Raw genomic sequence first — 19,755 nt, 5'->3', positions numbered from 1 at the left:
GGGACAAGTGTGCAGAGCCAGAGGCCACAACCTGGGCCCTGCTGGGCGCTGTGTGCAGAGCTGGGGTTGGGGAAAAGTGCAGCCCCCCAACTCCAGCTCCTGCTTAGCTCCTGCTTATCCATATTGAGATGTGCCCCCCCAGCCCAGGAGGAGTTTGAGCCTGGGGGCTTGCCATGGCTGGACTCTCCAGCCCTGGGATGAGTGGGCACTGCACCCATTTCCCTGAGGGATTTTGGTCCTGGGGCAGCATCTGACCCAGCATGTCTGTGCTGTCAGTGTCCATCTCTGTGGCATGGCCTTGTGGCCCAGCCTGCTGGGTGCTGCTGGAGAGGAGAGCGGGCGTGGCAGTGGGTGAGGGCTGGTGCTGCTGGCACAGTCAATGGAGGGGGTGAACAATCGCTGGGAAACAGCCGCTCCTGTCCCCGCTTGCCAGGACAGCCGGGCTACTTGCCATCTGCTTCCTGACCTGGGTATTAAACTGCAGTAGATGTTGAAATATGGCAATGGGAGGAGAGTTTTCTTCTGCCTGCCAGAGCCTTTTCCTCAAGTGAGCAAGGGCCAGACAGAGAGACAGAAGGATAGAAGGAAGGGCAGAAGGGTGAAAGAGCAAAAGGACATCATGGAGAAAAGTGAGCCAGGTGACAGGGTCACCTCTGGATAGAGGCTGGGTTGTTTTTAACCAGTTACCTCACAGCCTACAGAGGAGCTTCCCAGGGATCTGAAACCCCCTCAGGTCCCTGGGGAGAGCATAGGGCAGTCCCAGCCAGTGCAGGTCACTTCAGCCCCCAGTGTCACTGCACCCGAGGGCCGGCCCACCTTGACCAAATGTCATTCCCGTGGATGTGGGACAGAGTACCACTCTGCAGAGATGGCACTGACTGGCAGCACCCTGTGTGGGGCTGCCAGAGCACTCCTGCCCGTGGGGCAGACCCAGTCCTTACACTTGTTACACTAGGCTAATTGGTTTAACAGAGATTGCTGGGTCACTAATTACAGAGCCTATTGAACAGCATATCTCAGCTTAGGGATACAATTAAAAGTTCACCCTAATTAATCAGAGGTAATTAACAGACCTTGCATTTCTCTGACATTAATTAATCAAGGAATCCTGAGCAAATCGATATAGGCAGGGGGGAGTCAGGGGATGGAGGGAGTGGGTGTTGCAGAGGTGATGTGCTCCCTGACCCACTTCTCTAGGTTGAGCAGAGTTGGGATCCCCACAGCAGCCCCAACAGCATCTCTGTCTGTCACCCCCTGCCCACTGCCAGGGCTGGACCCTGCTGTGCTCCCTCCTCAGGATGGGAGTCAGTGTGACCCCAGTGAAGCAGGACTTGGGTCGTGCTGCAGGTCTGGCCAGTGGCAGAACCGCAGCATTGCCACCCACAATGCAAGGTTCTGGTCCTGCAGGGTCCTGCGTCCAGCGCGCTGGGTTCAGCCCACCAAAGTCTTTGTTCCCTGCTCCACCCGTCCTCACCGTGCCCACACAGCAGCAGTGCCCACAGGCTGTGTGCCCACAGGACGTGGGGCCAGAGCCCCGCGGTGCCCCCGGCTGAGGGCGGCTGCAGCTGTGCCAATCATTAGCAGTGGTTTGGCTGCAACTGCCTCATCTCCATCTCCCCGAGGAGATGTGTATTGAGATAATCCAGACAAAATGATAGATGGACATCGGTGTCTTGTGTATGGATCTGGCTGGGGGTTTGCAATATTTTGCTGCTAAAGAAGCCCTCATTTGTGGCGTGATCGAGGACCCCATGCCAAATCAAGGAAATTGATGTGCTTGTAGTAGGAAACTTAATCACCAAAGGGGAAATGCCCACCTCGTTTTTCTCATGAAAGAGGAATGCAGCGCTTTGATTTTTGGCTCTAGTATAAACAGGGTGTGATTAAATATTGTTTCCCCACTCTTTCTTGTCATTAATCAGGATATAGCTGCAAGCGCTGGGCGTGACGTGGGGACACTTGCTTTGATTCCTCAAGTTCTTAAATGGTTTTGTTCTCTTCTCAATCCCATTAAAAATAGCAGGCGGGTTGTTCAAAGTGTTCCTGCTGGAGAGAGCTTCTGATGTGAAGGATGCGCGCTCAAGGAGGACGTGCCTTGGGCAGGGAGCGCCCCCGCCCGCGGCCCCGCCCGCGCCGCCTGAGCGGCATCGCTGCACCGAGCCGGGCCGAGCCGAACCGAACCGGGCCTGGCCGAGTCGGGCGGCAGCCTCGGACTGCGCTGCTGGAGGAACATCCCTCAGCAGCCGGGGCAGCGCCGGCCCTGGCCGGGCAGTCCGTGCGCAGTCCGGCCAACACAGGCCCCGCCACGGGCAGTGCAGGGCAGCCTGTCCCCAGGGCAGCCTGTCCCCAGGGCAGCCTGTCCCCAGGGCAGCCTGTCCCCAGGGCCGCCCCGGCGGTGCATTACCGACTGGCACGGGCAGAGCCTCACTCAAAGGAGCGCTTATCCACAGCCCCCGTGGACTGTGGAACGGGAGGGGAGCTGCAGGGAGCTGCTGCCCGCACTGCCACAGAGCCGCAGGAGGGCACTGGGAATGGGACAACGCCGAGCACGCCAAGCTGGGAGCCCTCTCAGCAGAGGCTCTCCTCCCGCTTCCCCTGGGCTGCTGCCACGTCTGCCACCTTCGGCAAAGACAGAGGTTGCTGCACTGCCAGGAGCGGCTGTTCCGGGCTGTTTCCAGCAGGTGCAGAGCAGCGCCAATGCCGGCAGGCTGCAGGGAGCAGAGGGCAGGCCCAGGGCAAGCTGCTGGGACACTGTCACACCGCCCAGGATGGGCCCAGCTGATCCGCAGCCCCTCTGCCCGCCTGGGCACCCCTGCCCGGCCTGCCCGCAGGGCACCGAGCCGGGGAGCACGGCACTTCTTCACTCCCACCGGTGCCCTTCACTCACTCACAGCTCCGGAGCCCATGGAAATGCACCAGAAACTGCTGTCAAATGAGTTAATTTTAGTGCAAAGCTGCTACCAAAGCTTCTGCTGTTCTGCCTGTCACAACCTCTCGTGTCTGGTACAGCCGGGTACCTCTCCCTCCCTGGGCTGCCCCACGAGCCCACAGTGCCCCTGCCCAGCCCTTGTGGGTGCAGGTGCCCTCTGGGCCCCCCAGCCCCAGGTGAGGTCAGTCAGGACACTTCAGTTGGCTGTCAGGGAGGCTTTAAAAGCCTTCAGCAGTGCAGGGCTGTCAGTACAGGGGTTTGCATTGCCTGGACCTTCTGCATGTGCTGGTTAAGGTGGGTCCCCTGTGCTGTGCCCAGTTCCCCCTGCACCAGAGCCGTGTGGTTGTTCACCCAGTTGGGTACAAGAGGAGGGAACCACTCCCAGATGCCCAGCAGGCCCCAAAGATGGTGCAGGTGTGTTGGTGTTGGTTTTGCAGGAACCCCTCCTAGGTGAGGCACTGCTACCTACACAGCTTTCCTGCCGCTCAAGACTGCCACCACTTCCTGCCCTCCTGGTATTTTGTCGGTTTTTAGCCAGCCCATGGCTTTCAACACGGGCAGTGATACCTCCTGGTATGTGGAGGGGGACTCTCAGTGAAGTGAGGAAGAAGAGGGAAGGCCTTCCTCCACCCAGCGATGGTGCCAGAGGAGGCAGCAGTGTTGAGAACAAGAGCGAGTTACCCAGTCCTGTCCCTTCAGTGGGAACGGGGCGGCTCACTTCTGATTTCCTGCCTTCAAGTTTATGTAAGGCAAGGACGGGGTTACAGAGCTGTGGAAGAGCTGGGCTGAACATGAGGTGACACTGAAAACAAGCTTCAGAAAAAAATTACCAGCTTGTGTTTGAGTACAGATTCCTCATTTGCAGTTAAATATAATTGTGAAGGTCTGTGAGCCAGAGAGATATTTCTAGTTATTGGAGAACTAGCTCCTGCCCCTGTGATCCCCGAGGAATGATAATGAGATTTACCCTAAGCAGGCGCTGCGGAGAGCCTGGGAGAGCTCCGTGCAGTGATGGTGTATGATGAGAGCAGAGATGGTTACAGGGTCCCCGCCTGCCGCAGCACAGATGAACCCTGCAACTGCATCATTTTCTGTGCTGTTTACACCATGCCTGACGCTGACAGACCCGCAACAGCCGCCTGGAGCCCTCCAGGGAGGTGGCTCTGGCTCCTTTCAGGGCACAAAGGATGCTTGTGGGGCAGAGGGAGGATCCAGCCACCCTGGGGAACCAGAACATAGGGAAACTGTGGGTCCCCCTTGCCCTGCCTGGACTGCCTCCTCCTAGAGCGCTTCCCTCTTTTTCTTCAGGTTCTGGTGCATTTCCAGCCCAGCACAGCCAGTAGGTGCCCAGTCCCACGGGCAAGACTCAGCCCACAGCCCCACAGCAGCTGCCTTCCCTGTCCAGGTGGTCACGGCTGGGACAGGGGGTCAGCCTGACCTGGCATCCTCCTGGTCAGAAAGCAGCACCGGGGTCAGTGCCTGCTGGAGCTGGTGGCCCTGGCGTGGTGGGCAGCAGAGCTGTAACACGGCTCTGCTAGGAGGGACAGGAGCTCGGAGGGGCTGGCACACCCCTGCCCACCTCGGTTATGGTCTTTGCAGCGTCAGTGACAGATATGTAAGGATTAAATTGCTGTAATCTCTATAATCTACTCAGTGAGATTAAAACCTCCCTCCGCCCCCAGACTTTATCCCTTTCATTCCAGGACTCTTCAGCAGTGATTACAGCCGGGGGAAGCCATTTAGCTTTTAAGCACCACTCCATCCTGCTTAAAAATGCATTTCAGAATCAAATGAGTTTGTGCAGCACAGCCAGGGCTGGCTGCTCCGGCTGGGCAGGAGGCTCAGAATTAGGACCAAAGTAGCTTGAGTCAGAGTCAAAATTAAATTTATTGTTTCTGACCTTATTGAGAATACAGTGCATTTACAACTGATTAATGAGGCTTAACAGGAGTTCAGACCCAATTCAAGGCAGCTCCACAGCCTGTACTTCCATCCTGCTGTCTGATGGGCACTTTGAGACTCCACTGCCCTTAGGAGACCCCAAAGGGTAGAGCTGGGAGATGTGCCAGCCAGCGCTGGGTCGGGTGTGAAGGAGCCGAGGGGCTGTGCGAGGCAGGACCAGCCCTCAGAAGCAGCTCTGGGGCCAGGGCAGCTGAAGTGCCACTAACTGATGGGACTGAGCACCACTTCCATGCTCTGCAGCACCGGGCCTGTGGCTCTCACCAGGCCAGGATGATGCGAGGGCTGCACCAAGGGGGAGGGAACCACTCGAATGCTGACGGCTGCCACAGTGATCCTGGAGACTTTGGGAGTGAGGATGCAGTCCCAGCGTGCTCACAGTGCTTGGGAAAGCTGAGTCCTGCTGGCCTGTGCCCCCCCCAGTGTCCACAGTGCCCTGGGGACATGTAGCAGGTCTCTGAGCACCATGAGCTCTCATCCCCATCCTTGTATCCCCCTGCCCCATTGCTGCTGCCCATGGATCTGGCTCAACTGCATTCCCCTGCTCCACTGCCCAACTCCAAAATGCCAAAATGTCCTTTTAGCAGCTCCAAATTTCCTGCCAGGACAAGGAGAAAAGGGAGGCACTTGAGCAACAGATCTGGTGTCTGTTTCAGGACCTCACCTGGGCCAAGAGGCTGAAGCAAGTCAGCTCTGGCTGCCCCGCAGCACTGAGGATCTCCCTGTCCATGTACATGTACTGCTCAGCCTCATTCCCAGCACAAGGGTAGGTGGCAGTTTGTCAGCTCAGAAACAAAAAACTTAATGTCATAAATATTAGACACAGAAAACTGGACTAACTTTGGCACTGAGCAATTTCCTTGTTTCTGGAAATAAATTCTAAACTTGTTCTGTCTTCAACATGGAGACATAATGGGCAGAACACCACTTTTAATCTTATTTGCTATTTCTAGTGTGCACTTTATTGCTTCCCTATTCTTTCAGGTTTCATATGCTCCTGGCACAAACTTTGTGTATTCCTGTAATAATCTCCTGATCCCTACACTTGGGCAGCTTTTCTCTCTGCCTGCCTGGCAGCTGTCTGTGCTCGGGATGAGCCCTGCACCAGGTCCCCCCTGGAAGACACACAGAGCCGCGAGCCCCCAGCACTGGCTCCTGCTGCTGTCAGTTCATAGTATGGTGAGATCAGTCTCTCAGAGGCGAAACAAGGCAAAAGGGCTTCCCTGAAAGACAGGCTCCAAATCTCCCCTTGGTGTTTGTGTCGTGAGCGCTGTTCAGCCACAGCCCCACGGGCCCATGAGCCCAGTGCTGCTCTGAGCAGGGAGGAGCAGGAGGCTGCCGGGGCCACACTGGAGAAACTACCCTGGGCAAACCAGCATCGAGGAGCTGCCAGTGGCCTGGGAGGGACAGGATGCTGGGGGTCCTTCAGGGTTAATGTCAGACAGGGCAGTGGAGTTTGTAGCTGCTTTGGTAAATCCCAGGACAGCAGGAGATTGGAGAGCTTGGGAATGATGAAGGAGGCAAGATGGGAAAGATTTGCTTAGGAACAGAGCCAGGGACCCAAGAGAGATGGGGAGGAGAGGGAGCACCGGTGGAACCCTGAAAAGTGGCTAAGGGAGGTGGGGAAGAGAAGATGAAGGAGAGGATGGTGTAAGGCTGGGAGCAGGATGCAGCACCAGCTCCACAAAGGAATGGGTGAGGGATGCAGAAGAAGGCAGGATGTTTTCCAGAGCTCACAGTTCTTCCTCCAGCCCCCATGCTGCAAGGCACTGGCTAAGGAGACAGAATCTTCTGCGGTGATCCAGTGGGCTCTTTCCTCTTGCAATGCCGGTGCCTGGCACCCCGCTCCAGGGTTCCCACTGGGGGCTGGCTCCCAGGGCTCTGTTAGCACAGGCAGCAGGGCTGGGAGCGTGCTGATGGCACCAGAAAGCTGTTATTTATGTGGAGTGGGGTGTAAACAGCAAACATGTCATGGGAAAGACATGCCCTGCACAGATACAAAGACTGGAAGCAAAATTGTCAGCTTTACAAAACATTCCTCCCTTGCAAGTAGAGAAACCTGGAGGTGTTGAGGCATCCGCAGCAGCTTTATTTATCCAGACGCCTCTAATGTTCATGCTTAGGCAATGTGTCTGCTGCCGAGGCTGGATCACCACATGGAGGTGGTGATCTAAAATGGAAAAAGCAACTTTTCCACAGATTTGGCAGTTTGTCATGGAGAGGAACTAAGTGATACTTTCCACTGTAGAAAGCAGAACCTGCCAATGCCTGGCCCCTCAGGTACCTCCACCTTTGCTGTTGTTGCCCGGGCAGGGCAGTGGCCCTCGGAGAGGAGGCTGAAGTCCTGTGGGCTCTGTCAGTGCCAGGGCCCTGCCCAGCACTGCACTGGCTCTGCTGCAGCGTACGAGTGGCAGGAGAACCAGCCCTGGGTCGTCCCCTGGTCTGTCAGGGATCGCCCAGTGCTGTCCTCCGGGCTGGTGCTGAGCCCAGGGCTCCATCCCCCTGCTCTGACCCACACAGGGGGGCTGGGGCTCAGCCCTGCCTGGCAGAACCTGCTGCCACACAGAGCAGTGGACACAGCACCCAACGCCCCAAAAGGAAAAACCCGTGGGTCACTGAGGATGATGAGGTTTGTCTCCACGAGGACTCAGCCCATCCTCTAGATCCTGAGCTCTCCTGAGGCAACAGGATACTTCTTCCTGGAAACTCCATTCCTGCTCCCAAGGAGGAGCTCTGCCACTGCTCCCGCATCAGCCCAGGTGAGAGGCTGCAGGCAGCACTGCTTTTCATTTTTTCTCCATTGTTTCTTATGTCTGCCCCGAGTTCTGGGTGTTGCACAGGAGGGAACCTGGTCCCCGCCCTGGACTGGCTGCCGGAGCCTGCGGCATCCTCGTTCGTGTCAGGCTGGCACTTCTTGCCTGTCTCTCCCTGTCATCATCCCTCTTCCCAAGGAACAAGACAAGTAGTTTTCTGCAGCCGATCAAGCTTCCAGTGCTGAGAAAGCAGGAGCGATGGCTGCTAATGTCTAAGCTGTGCCGCACGCAGCCCTTTGGCTCAGCAGGAGCAGCCAAGCGTAAGCCTGGGATGTCGGGGTGCAAGAGGAAAGAAAAGGGGAGCAGGAGATGGGGACGGAGCAGTCCACATTCAGACTCTGCCTCAGCCGGTGGGCTTCCCGGGTCAGCCTGCATGTGGGGCATCAGACCCCGGACAGGCGGGGCTGAGCAGCCCCAGCCCGGCAGTGAAATTTAATTCATGCGTCACTTCAAAGCTTTTCCCTCCTACTTACCGGCGGCACCGCGGCGGCCGATGGCTGCTCCTCCTGCCCTTGCCGAGGACAGAAGCGACTGCTGCCGTGGGGCCGTCCCGCCGCGCTCCCCTCGGGGCCTGATGGTTCGGGCAGCGCGGTTGTGGCCCCGGGCTGGGGCATCCCGGGGACCAGCCGTGACCCGAGCCCGAGCCCCGGCTGCCGCTCCCGGGCGAGGGCCGCTCCCGGCGCTCTGCTGCCGGTCCCGCTCCCGCGCGGAGGAGGCGCCACTCCCGACCCAGCTGCGGGGACCGAGGCGGTGCCCCCGGCTCCACACCGCTGCTTCGAGCGGTTCGGGGCTACGTGTGCGGGCAGAGCGAGGCAGGGCGGGCCTCGACGGCGCGACCGGGGACGGGACGGTGGCACCGGCGCCGGGGCCGGGCAGGGCAGGGCTCGGCGGGCAGCGGCACCGCCCCGGCCCGGTCCCGGGAGGAAGCGCTCTGCGCGGCGGTACCCCCGGGCCGGCCCGGGGGAGGCACCGGCCGCCGAGCGGCCGCGGGGGCTCCGGGAGGCGCTGACGTCAGGCGGCCCCTTAAATAGCGACGCAGCCGCCGCTGCCCCGGCACTTCCCGCGGAGGCAGCGCGGAGCCGCCGCCGCCCGATCGCGGGGATGGCCGCGGCGGGGCGGCGGGCGCAGGGGGGCCGGGGTGGGCGCAGCCCCCTCGGGCGGCCCGGCCGCGCCGCCGCGTAGCCGCGGGAGATGCCGGAGCGGCCGCGCCGGGGCGCCGGGCCGGGGCCCGCCGTGCCCGGCGGCGCGGCCCCATGGAGCCATGGCGCGTAGGGCGCCGAGCGGGCGGGCCCCGGCCGTGGCTCCGGCTCCGTCCCGGCGGCTGGCAGGGAGGGTCCTCGTCCTCTTCACGCTGTCGCTGTCCTGCTCGTACCTGTGCTACAGCCTCCTGTGCTGCTGCGGCAGCTCCGCCGCGCCCCGCGCCCGCTGCCCGCCCGCCCGCGCCGCCGCCGCCAAGAAACTTCTGCAGCAGTCGCGGCCGTGCGGGCGGCCGGCCCCAGCCCCGCCGGCCGGCAGCGCCCCGGGGCCCGCCCGCCCGGGCACCAAGCGCCTGCCGCGGGCCATCGTGGTGGGCGTCAAGAAGGGCGGCACCCGCGCCGTGCTGGAGTTCATCCGGGTGCACCCCGAGGTGCGCGCCCTGGGCACCGAGCCCCACTTCTTCGACAGGAACTACCACCGCGGGCTGGAGTGGTACAGGTGAGGGCGGGGGGCTGCGGGACCGGCCCCCGCCCGCCCCGGGCACCCCTTGTCCCCGGCCGCCGGCCATCCCCCGTCCCGAACATCCCTGCACACCGCGGGCGCTCGCCGCCCCGCTGCCCGCCTGCGTCCCCTCTCCTCTCCCGGAGCTCTGGCTCTCGGTGCGGACTCGGGTCCGCGTTCCTCGGTCAATCGATGGAGCCGCCGGGGCGGGAGCGGCCGGAGCGCTCCCGGCGGGCGGCGGAGGTGTCGCCCGGCCGCACTCGGGGAGTTTTCCTTGATCTCCTCTTGCTGTAGCCGTACGGGTCGCGGCTCGGTCCTGCCCGTTCTCCGGGGCTCTCGGCTGAACCCCCCCCGAGTCCCGGCCTGCCGGTAGGCACCCGGGAGCCGGGACGATGGCAGGGCATCCCTTCCGTCCCGACTGAGGAAACATTTGCCTGGGTGACCGGTTCTCCAAAAGGCGTGAGTGTCTGTACGGGAGGCACGGCTGTCCTCCTGCACCCCTGCTCGGTGCACCCCGGCACGCTTCTGCTGCCAGGTTTGATCGCTGGCTCCTGAAAGGAACAGTCCTTGTTCTCTGCCATCCCGTCCCTCTGAACTCGAGTAACTGTGGATCTGTATGCAGTCTAATAATTTGCAGAGGTCAGAGTGTGTCTCCAGCAGGAGATGGTGGGACTTTAATTTCCGTCAGGGTTTTTGCGAGGTGCTGTGGGCGCTCAGGGAGAGGCAGCGGTGCTGCTGCTAGGCAGGTCACAGCGCCCGCGGGCTCGGTGGTGCTGCCGGCCCTTCAGCCCCTGCTCCCGATGTTCCCACCCAGTGCAGGGCGTTTGCTGTGCTGATGTAGAACGCTGACTTGCCTTCAGGCAAGGCCGTGGGGCTTCTGCTGGGCATCAGCCTCGGGAAGCAGAGGGGCCTTGGCCTGGCCCCAGCTGCCTGTAGCTCACAGCAGGGGAAAGAACTCTGTCTTTGCCAGTATGTCGGGCATCCTGGTGTGTGGAGAGGGCAGCCTGTGGGGCTGCACCAAGCTCTCTTGCCCTCCGTCTTGACAGCGGTTTCCTGGCAGAGATGTCCCCAGTTCCAAGCAGGTCAGAGCTCGGCAGCAAGCAGGTGGGAGTCGGTGTGGCATAGTGCTCACTCCCAGCTCTGCCGGGGTCCTGCCTTGAGAGGCAGCTCAAGCACTGCGTAGAGAGAGCAGTCTGCAGCACTGCTGCCCTGCGTCCTGCTGGGGTCACAGAGGACCCTGCAGCCAGCAATCCTTTGGTGCCAGTACTGGTGGCAGGTGGCAGGAGTGTCAAGACAGGCACAGGTGAAGCTCACGGAAGCTGTTTCCCTCTCCTGAAGCTGTCCTGCAGCATGCTCCATTCCTCCTACTCTTCAGAGAGTAGCTACAGCAATATCCTTCACCTGCTCTTGCCTCTTGGCAGGTCTGTGTCATTCCCACACCCTTCCCCCAGCATCAGGCACTGTCACCCATCCTGCACCCCCTGAAAGCCAGCAGCTGTGAGCACGGGCACATGAGGACAGTGCTTTCTCTGAAAGACACCCAGAGTGGCAGGATGGGTGATGGAGCAGAATATGGGTCCTGGCTGAGCCCCTTGCTCAGAGGGGAGCTGCATGGACTCAGCACCCCCCAAATCCTGAGCTGGGCTCCCTCCCTGCATCCTTGTGTCTGTGACTGATCTGGGTTGTTTGCTTCCTCTGCGTGCTGTCAGCGTGGAAATGCGGGGCTGGGAGCTCCATGGACAGTGCAGAACTGAACCTGTGACACTACTCCCGTACAAGGTTTGGGACACAGAGCCTGGCCTGAATGGACAGACCCTGCCTGGGGCATGTAGGAGCACCTGTGGACACTTGGAGTGGTGCTGATGCAGGAGGCAGGAGCTGTGTCCTCTCCCCTCACACTGTGGCACTGAGGGGCTGCAGCAGCTTGCAGCCGAGCAGACAACCTCCCACCCTGAGCCATTGCTCAGGCTGGGATTCTCCATGTGAAGGGACTTGTCTGTGACCAGGAGGGATGCAGGCTGTGGAGCAGCAGTGGGAGCTGACCAGGCGAGCAGCACACTGCCCCGGGGCTGGCTCTGTCCGGATCGATGGAGAGATCACGCCGGAGCAGCGGAGCCTCCAAATTAGTTCAGCTAAAACAATTAAATGACACTTCCTTGGTTTTATTACCTTTTTTTTTTAACTGACAAATGTGCCAAAACTTAAGCACAGAGGCTGCTGAAGTATAAAACGTGGAATTGATTTTCCTCCTTGCAACTGGAGCAATTAAGTGTGGAGCAGGTCTAACCCACAGCAGGATAAGCTCCTGTCGCTCTGCCAAGAGCCTGGGAGCAGGAGGGCAGAGTGCTGCCCGTGGCCATGGCCCACTGAGGAAGGACTGAGTGGAGGCTGGGGGCAGCAGATGTGGGGGCTCTGAGGGGTTGCAAGGGGCTGCCTGCCAGGACCCCAGAGTGGGGGGCTGTGTCTGCCCTGGCTGGAGCTGTCCTCCAGCTTCTGGCTGGGGAGAGCAGGTGCTGCCATGGTTGTGGAGTGCTGGGGTGAGGGGTGGTGTCTGCAGGCTGCCCGGAGCACAGACCCTTGGAAAGGCAAAGGTAAAGGCATTCTCTCGTGTGAGTAGAGACTGCCCAGGAGCCCCTGGCTGCTGAGTGCCAGGGCAGCTCTCTTTCCCTTGTGCCCCCGTGGGAGCCCAAGTTGGTCTTTGGTGCAGTTGCAAGTAGCAGTGAGAAGTGAGCCCTTGGATGCTCCAGAAACATTAATTACCATTTTATCACGTTTTCCCGTGCCCTGGTATTTGCCTGACGCACAGCTAGCGGGAGGGGACACCCTGATTTGCCTGTCCTTGCCTCTCCAAATGTCATGCTTGTTCACAGCTGCTCTCGTGGTGCCTCCTGCCTTTGCTGCCGTGGCCCGGAGCAGCCCCAGCTCCCCCCGTGCAGGGGGATGAGGGGCAGAGCTGGACCCTGCACCCCCGGGCCGGGAGCTGCCCACCCACCACCCCCAGACCCAGAGCCCGCGCTGCTCCAGCTCCGTCAGTCTCTGATCCACCTCATTAGCTACACATACACTACAGGAAAGATATTTTTAGCAAGGTCTGTTTTAAGACAACTGAAACCAAACAGCAGCTACTGGGGAATATCGATTCATTACCAATCCTGCACTAAATGTTCAATATTGAGCTTTTTCCTGCTGCAAGTAATGTGGGCCAATAACCTTCAATATTTTCCAGAACACAGGGAAGATGGTGTGATTTAAATTACTGTTAACTTTGAGTAGTGGCTCTAATTGCAGCATCTGGGGATGCAGTTTTGCTCCTTAGGATTCCTGAGTGATCGGGTCAGATGCTCCAGTTATTTTCACAGAGAGGGGCTTTTCCTTGTGGCTGCAGCCTGGCTCCCACCCGTCCTGCTGGCTGCCACAGCTGAGCCCAGAGGCGGCGTTGGCACAGGGCAGAGCCCGCCTGAATCCCCTGGTCCCGGGGATGGCACTCGGGCTAAGCTTGGCTTCCCCGTGAGCTGCTGTGACAGGTCCCTGGAGCACGGGCACTGCTGGAGTTCTGCCCCCTGCCCCTCTCCCTGCCTCGCCCCGGGTTTGGGGTGCTCCAGGCGCTGGAGCACGGTGCTGCCCGGGTGGCAGCCCTGCCGGCGGGGCATGGCTGTGTCTCCGGGGCTGTGGGAGGGCAGGGGAGGAGGCGGCAGAGCCGCTGCAGTCGCTAATTGCTCCCGGCTAATGGCCGGGCTGGCGCGCACACAAATGGGAGCCCATTAGGCTTTGCCCTGCGACATGTTTGTGGGCTTTACTGACAGTGCTTTTGGGTAAAGTTAATTAGTGAGAAGAGAGGAAGGCAGCAGCTTCAAGGATGCTTTGAAATTTCCTTGGCTTCAGAGAGTGCCCTGGCTCTGGGGATCGGGCGTGGAACCCTGGCAGAGACTCCTGCATGGGGCACTGCCCAGGCACTGCCGTGCCCGTGGCTGCCCAGGGACAGCAGCCCCGGCCCCGGGGTGGCCCGGGCGCTGCCAGGACCTCGCTGGGGCCAGCAGAGCTTCCCCCTCTGAGGAGCTGGGAGAGACACTGGAGATGAGCTCATGTGGAGTGTCTAGCCTTCGGCATTAAAGATGTGTATTCTAGCTCTATTCCTCCACCTTCTTTGTAAATACTGCAGTTTGTTCTCACCTTTGCTTTGGAGGCAACAAATTCAGCTGGTGGCTTGGCACACCATGGGCTCGGCTGCCCTGTGAGGCTGGCGAGAAAAGGACACCAGGCCCTGGTGACCCTGGGTGTCCATGGTGGGGCCAGGGCTGGCCCCCAGTGTGTACCCGGAGATGCCAGGGAGCAGGGAGCAGGGCTGGCCCCCAGTGTGTGCCCGGAGATGCCAGGGAGCAGGGAGCAGGGCTGACCCCAGTATGAGCCCGGAGATGCCAGGGAGCAGGGAGCAGGGCTGAGTGACAGGGAGTGCCCAGGACCCATTCCTGGGCTGGTGGGGGTTGTGCTTGGCTGTACTGTCCATTTGCCATGTGCACTCCCCTGGCACGGGGAGGTCACCAAGTGGCTCTGACACAGGCCACTATTGTGGGAATTGCTGCAGCAGCTGGGGCACATGCAGTGGTTTTAAAAATGAGTATTCAGTTGTGAAGTTTCACCTGTGGAAGGAGTTGCCTTGGAAATGGGAAAGGGGCAGAGCCCAGCCTGTGACCATGAGCAGAGAGCAGTGCCAGCAGGACTGAGAGCTGGGCTCTGTGCAGGCTGTGCAGGAAGCCCTTGTGTCCTGCTCCTTCCCGGCTCCACTGCCCTCAGAGCTGACCTTGGCCTTTGCCACACCCTCCATCAGTGCTGAGCAGTTACTAAGGAAGGTGAGGTTCACACATAGGTGTGTGTCTGTGAAGGGCAATGGCAGCATGCCCTTTGGAAAAGAATCTCTTGATTTAAAGGACACTGCAAATCTCTGGAGCATTTAAATGATTAAAAATGAATCAGCAACAAAGTTAATTACTGTGTTCGCTCTGCTTTTATGCATGGAAATGTCCCTCATTAGCTGTCTGCAAGCACTGGTGTAAATTCTTTGAACATAAACATTTATTAAAGGGAGCTGCTCCATCATTAAATCCTGGGTGCTGTAGTGTGGGGTGGTGGCAGCGGGGCCCTGCCAGCTGCTGCCAGGCCGTGGCCCCTGGGTGGTGTTTGTAGCTGTGGATGTGGTCTGTCCCTGCCTTGGGGATGCAGCCGGTCTGTCCTGCTCGGCATGGCAGTGCCCACGCTGGGCCAGCTGCTGCCAGCCCTGGGGGCTGCCCGAGTGTCAGCGAGGGGCTGCAGAGCTGCTGGGGATCCCCTCTGTCCCCTCACCCCCTTGGCAGGGGGTGCAGCCCTTGGCCAGGGCATCGCTGCATCCTCCAGGACCTGTGATATCTCTCAACCAGAGCTTTTTATTTTTGTCACACCTCAGTTTCTCACATGTTTAACCAGTTTTGCTTAAACATCCCAACACTGCCAAAAGTAGCTTTGCTGGAGCTTTCCTCCAGCATTGCTGTGCACTGTCCTGTTGAGCAGAGGTGCCAGGCAAGAGCTGATGGTGCTGTCAGCTGTGTGCACCCGTGGCACAGCATGGCACGGTGTGGCACAGCATGGCACGGCGTGGCACGGCACAGTGCTGCTGGGAGCCGGGCTGGCTGTGCTTCCCATGCTCATCTCCCAGCACATCAAGCTGGAGATGCTCACAGCCCACCCTTCTCTGCTGGTGACATCAGCTGAGAGAGGGGAAGCACAGAGCCCTCACCACAGGAGCTGGCACTTGGGATTTTTTGCCAAATTAAACAGTTTGTTTTTGTGCCGCTGAGCAGATGGAGCCCAGGACCGCACGCAGCGGGCTGCAGCAGGCAGGGACTGACCCAGAGCGCCGGGGCTGTGATGGGATTATCAGTGGGCACTGCCCTCCCCACTCTTATCTGCAATATCTCAATTGTTTGATGAGATTTTGTACAAATTCCTCCCTGGGAGAGTGTTTCACGCATGTTCGACATCAAAGCAGCACAGCCAGTGAGGGAGGCATGTTTCTTTAATGTGGGAGTGTTGTAGGGGCCGCAGGGTGCCCAAAGGCAGATTATAACAAAATTAATAATTCAGGGCTGGAAAGGTGCTGGTGAGGAGTTAACCCCTTCAGGGCGAGTCGCTGCCTTCGTGCTGCCACAGCCGGGTCAGGCTGTGTGTTCTGCTGCCCAGCACCTCCGGGGTGGTGGGCTGAGCTGGCTCCCAGGAACTGCAGGGTACAGCTGGGGCACAGCAGGGTACGGCTCTGCCCTGGGCTGCACCCACCTGTGTCCCCATGTCACTGACGTGGGCAAGCACAACCTCTAAATCTGGGCTGAAGGCAGTGTTAATGCCCATGTCAAATGGCACTAAAGGGCTTTAGGAACTGGGCAACTCTAATGAAAGTAATCTCTAATTCAGGAGGAATTAATGCTGTCCCTGCAGCCAGAGCAATGTGCTGAGCAAGTGCCCCAGCCATCGTCCCCCTGCCAGTGTCACTCGTACATCACTGTCCCCATGCTGGCAGCAGCTGGCTCAGCACACGCCCGGACCCAGTGCCAAGGCCAGCTGGGGACATCAGCAGAGCCACAGGACATGTCCATGGAGCAGCAGGAGCAGCTCCTGGGTAAGCCCTGGCCACGCATCTGTGATGCTGTGGGCCAGCACCAAGAACCTTCACAGCACCCCATGCGAGCCTGGGCCTTAAAGCTGTGTGACATGCTATTTGTATGCAAATAACCCTGTGGATGCAGAAGTCCAAAAATATTATTTTAAAGTCTGGTGTAATTAAGTTTGCCATGCATTTCCCTGCTCCTGCAGCCCTGGGGATCTGCCGTTAGTGGGAGAATGAATGCCTGGATGACATCTCTCCCCCTTGCATGGCTTCACTGGTGATTTATTTATCTGCCCCTGCTATGTTTTGTTGTCTCAGCAGTCTCTGTTGCTCAGGAGCAGCAAACACTGGGAGTCCATTTAAAAAAAACCAACTCTTGTCTCATTTCAGTAATTTACTATGCAGAGTTTTTGTGTTTTACATAATGGATTAGGACCTGTAATTTCATATTTTGAATGCATGGACCTAATAACTCACGTAATGAAAATCTAACAGGCTTGAGGATGAGCCATTAATGAAACAGCAGTTTTATGATTCTCCACAATATATTGTAATAGCGAATCACTTACAGAGCCGTCCTGTGCTGATTTATGATGAAACTTGTTTGTGATGTGGAGATAGAGCCATGTGCCTGCACTGAATTAGCATTTCCTGACAGTCATTAACCAATGGGAATCGTAATTGGGATTTATGGAGTTTGAAGCAGAGCAGTGGGAAAGGCCAATTAAGCACCATCCATGCTCAGGTACCTCAGTGGACCAGCCTTTCTAATTTATGCTGACTAATTAGTTTGTTTTCTCTCAAATTAGGAAGCTGGTCAGGAGCATGTGAGTGTGCCCTCGGCATGTGCCACCACTCCCCGCCATGTCCTGCGCCTGCCATCTCTGTCCTCTTGTCACACAGGGTGTTGTGGGCTGCTGTTGCCTCTGCTCCCGGTCAGGTGTTTCATCAGCCCAAAGCTGCTGCCGTGGGCTGTTTTTGGGATGCTGGAGGTGCCCGGCCCTGGTCTCTGCACCGAGCCAGCCTCGGAAGCCCTGGTGGTGTGGCACGGCCCTGGCAGCTGTGCCAGGTCTGTGGCATGGATAACACAGTGCCCTGTGCTCTCCAGTGGGACGGTGCAGACAGGGATGCTGGTGGAAATGGCCACAGAGAGGGATGTTTGCTTTCCCTGGCTGCTGCTGGCCCCAAAGTCTCTGGGGCACCCAGGGCTGTGACTGCGGTACCAGCGCCAGGTCCCTGTGCAGGGCTGAGCACCCACTGCAGGCCCAGCCGGGCAGACAGGGCCTGGGGTGGGCGTTCTGGGGAGCCCACAGGGAGCTCCACAAGCTGAACTGGGGCTGTGCCTGCTCACACCGCAGCAGCTGCTGGTGGCACACACAGGGTGCTGGTGCCACAGGGCACTGCTGGGGTGTGGATGCAGCAGAAGGGTGCTGGCCTCGTCCTGGCTGCCAGAACTCCCTGTCCACTCCAGACAGGCACTCCCTGCCTGCTCCCTGCCTGCTCCAGCCAAGGGACCTCCAGTGCCATGAATCTGACTGCAGTGGATTTGATAGTTTACTCTAGTAATACAAGACCAATTTATAAATCTTTCCATCCCATTAGTTTTTATTTGATTTGGATGTTCAGATGTCAAAGCAAATGATTTAATTAGTGCTAAGCTGGGCTGCAGGGATGCTGCATTTCCCCCGGTCTGGTGCTCCTTGCCTGGCCTGCAGCCCAGCTCCCAATGCCAGAAACAGATGGGTGTACCCAGGAGCTCATTTGGAGCTCCTGGGCCTGGTCAGGTCCTGGTGGGGTGGGTGATGCCCTGGTGGACAGAAGCCCCACATCCCTGGGCAGCCCCTTGCCCCAGCTCCCCCCAGCAGAGGGGCACAGCCCCCTAGGGCCTGTCCCTTGCTCCCCAAGGCTCCTGGTGGTGGTGGTGTGGCACAGCCGTCACATTCCTGCATGCTGGCACTGGACACACACTTGCTACTGTGTGTCTGGGGCTGCCGGTGCCCCCGTCCTGTGCCCAGGCTGTCCCCTGGGGCTGGGATGGACCTGGAAGTCATCCATGGCCAAGGTCCTGCACAGTGCTGCTGGAGAGATCTGTGCCTGCTGTGTCCTGCTGGGAGGGGACGTGTCACCGGCCCCACGGCGCAGTCACTGCCTCCTGGTGCCTGTTCCTGCCCCCTCTTTACCGTCACCTTCTGCTTCGCTTGCAGGAGCCTGATGCCACGAACCCTTGACAGCCAGATCACAGTGGAGAAGACCCCCAGCTACTTTGTCACCAAGGAGGCCCCGCGGCGCATCTTCAACATGTCCCGGGACACGAAGCTGATCGTGGTGGTGCGGAACCCGGTCACGCGCGCCATCTCGGACTACACGCAGACGCTCTCCAAGAAGCCAGACATCCCCACCTTCGAGGGGCTGACCTTCCGCAACCGCAGCCTGGGGCTGGTGGACACCTCCTGGAATGCCATCCGCATCGGCATGTACGCCGTGCACCTGCAGAGCTGGCTCCAGTACTTCCCTCTCTCGCAGATCCACTTCGTCAGCGGCGAGAAGCTGATCACGGACCCAGCGGGGGAGATGGGCAAAGTCCAGGACTTCCTGGGCATCAAACGGGTTATCACAGACAAGCACTTCTACTTCAACAAGACAAAAGGCTTCCCATGCCTGAAGAAGTCAGAAAGCAGTGGCTTGCCTCGCTGCCTGGGCAAGTCCAAGGGCAGGACTCACGTGCAGATAGACCCCGAGGTGATCGAGCAGCTTCGGGACTTTTATAGACCTTATAATATCAAATTCTATGAAACGGTCGGGCAGGACTTCAGGTGGGAGTAAGTGTCCGGGAGCAGAGCTGCAGTGACGTGAAGCTGCAGTCCTCTGTGAGGAGGGCCCAAGGGGCTGGAGCCAGCACTCCCCTCAGCCCACCCTGCCCAGAACTGGGAGCAGAGGCAGCCAAGGGGTTTCCCTGTCCCTTAGGGGTCTGCAGTGCTCCAGAGTGAACCAAGATGAGGAAGACTCAGAGTCCTGCTGCAGCCACCAAGCTAAGGGATGAGAGCCCAGCAGCGCTGCCTGTCCCAGCGGGTCAGCAGCGACGTGGCTTCCTCTGGGGGTTCTTTTTGCTCTTAGCACCACATGGTCCCCAGGGCCACCGTGATGGCCCCATCGTGCAGCCTGTGTTCAGGCTGCTCCAAAGCACATCCCTCTGTGTCCCAAGGCAGGTGGGTGCTCCTGGCAGTGGGACTGCCCCTGCCAGGATCCATCCTGGGCAGGCAGAGCTGCAGCCGCTCCACTTTGCCTTTGTCACTTGTGCGCCATGTGTACCCATGAGGACAGTGAGATGTATCTGCTTGACAAAGAAGTCTATGGAAAATGTTGTACTGATATTTTGTCCTGTGAATAAAGCACAGAATCCTGCTGTTACGGGTACTTTAGTGGCACTAGTTTCCTTGTTCAGCTTGTGATCCCTTCCTGTAAATAAAGTGGCTTCCACCAGTCCGTATGCATGGGCTGTTCTTAGGACAGGGCTGGGCAGCCCCGGGCAGAGCTGGGGGGCCATGGGGAGCCCCCACACCTGCAGGAAGGTGAGGGAACAGGCAGGGGCTCAGGCAGGGGCTCAGGTAGGACAGGAGGTCAGCCCAACATGACTGAGGGGACCTGTGGCACAGCCCTGCCATCCTCTGGCACGTGGCTGAAGATGTCTCAGCATGATGCACAGTGGCCATGAGGGGATGCAGCAC

At 59.1% G+C, this 19,755-nt stretch overlaps 1 protein-coding gene across 1 annotated transcript; it reads left to right on the top strand.

Annotated features, from left to right (window-relative positions):
• Positions 1-8,962: 8,962 nt before the first annotated feature.
• HS3ST2 (heparan sulfate-glucosamine 3-sulfotransferase 2) lies at positions 8,963-19,444 on the top strand. The gene is made up of 2 exons (XM_063414327.1): positions 8,963-9,396; positions 18,235-19,444. The coding sequence occupies exons 1-2, from the start codon at positions 8,963-8,965 to the stop codon at positions 18,851-18,853; spliced, it is 1,053 nt and encodes a 350-aa protein (XP_063270397.1). The 3' UTR covers positions 18,854-19,444.
• The last annotated feature ends 311 nt before the right edge of the window (positions 19,445-19,755 follow it).

The sequence above is a fragment of the Prinia subflava genome, chromosome 17, assembly GCF_021018805.1.
Source record: "Prinia subflava isolate CZ2003 ecotype Zambia chromosome 17, Cam_Psub_1.2, whole genome shotgun sequence".
Lineage (NCBI taxonomy): Eukaryota > Metazoa > Chordata > Aves > Passeriformes > Cisticolidae > Prinia > Prinia subflava.
Note: the sequence above shows the minus strand (reverse complement) of the source record. Positions and strands in the feature narration are given on the sequence as shown.

Excerpts from the sequence above, each read along its gene's own strand:
- HS3ST2 (XM_063414327.1), top strand. The coding sequence starts at position 8,963 with ATGGCGCGTAGGGCGCCGAGCGGGCGGGCCCCGGCCGTGGCTCCGGCT. Across the intron at positions 9,397-18,234 it reads CGCGGGCTGGAGTGGTACAG|GAGCCTGATGCCACGAACCC; the intron begins GTGAGGGCGGGG and ends CTTCGCTTGCAG.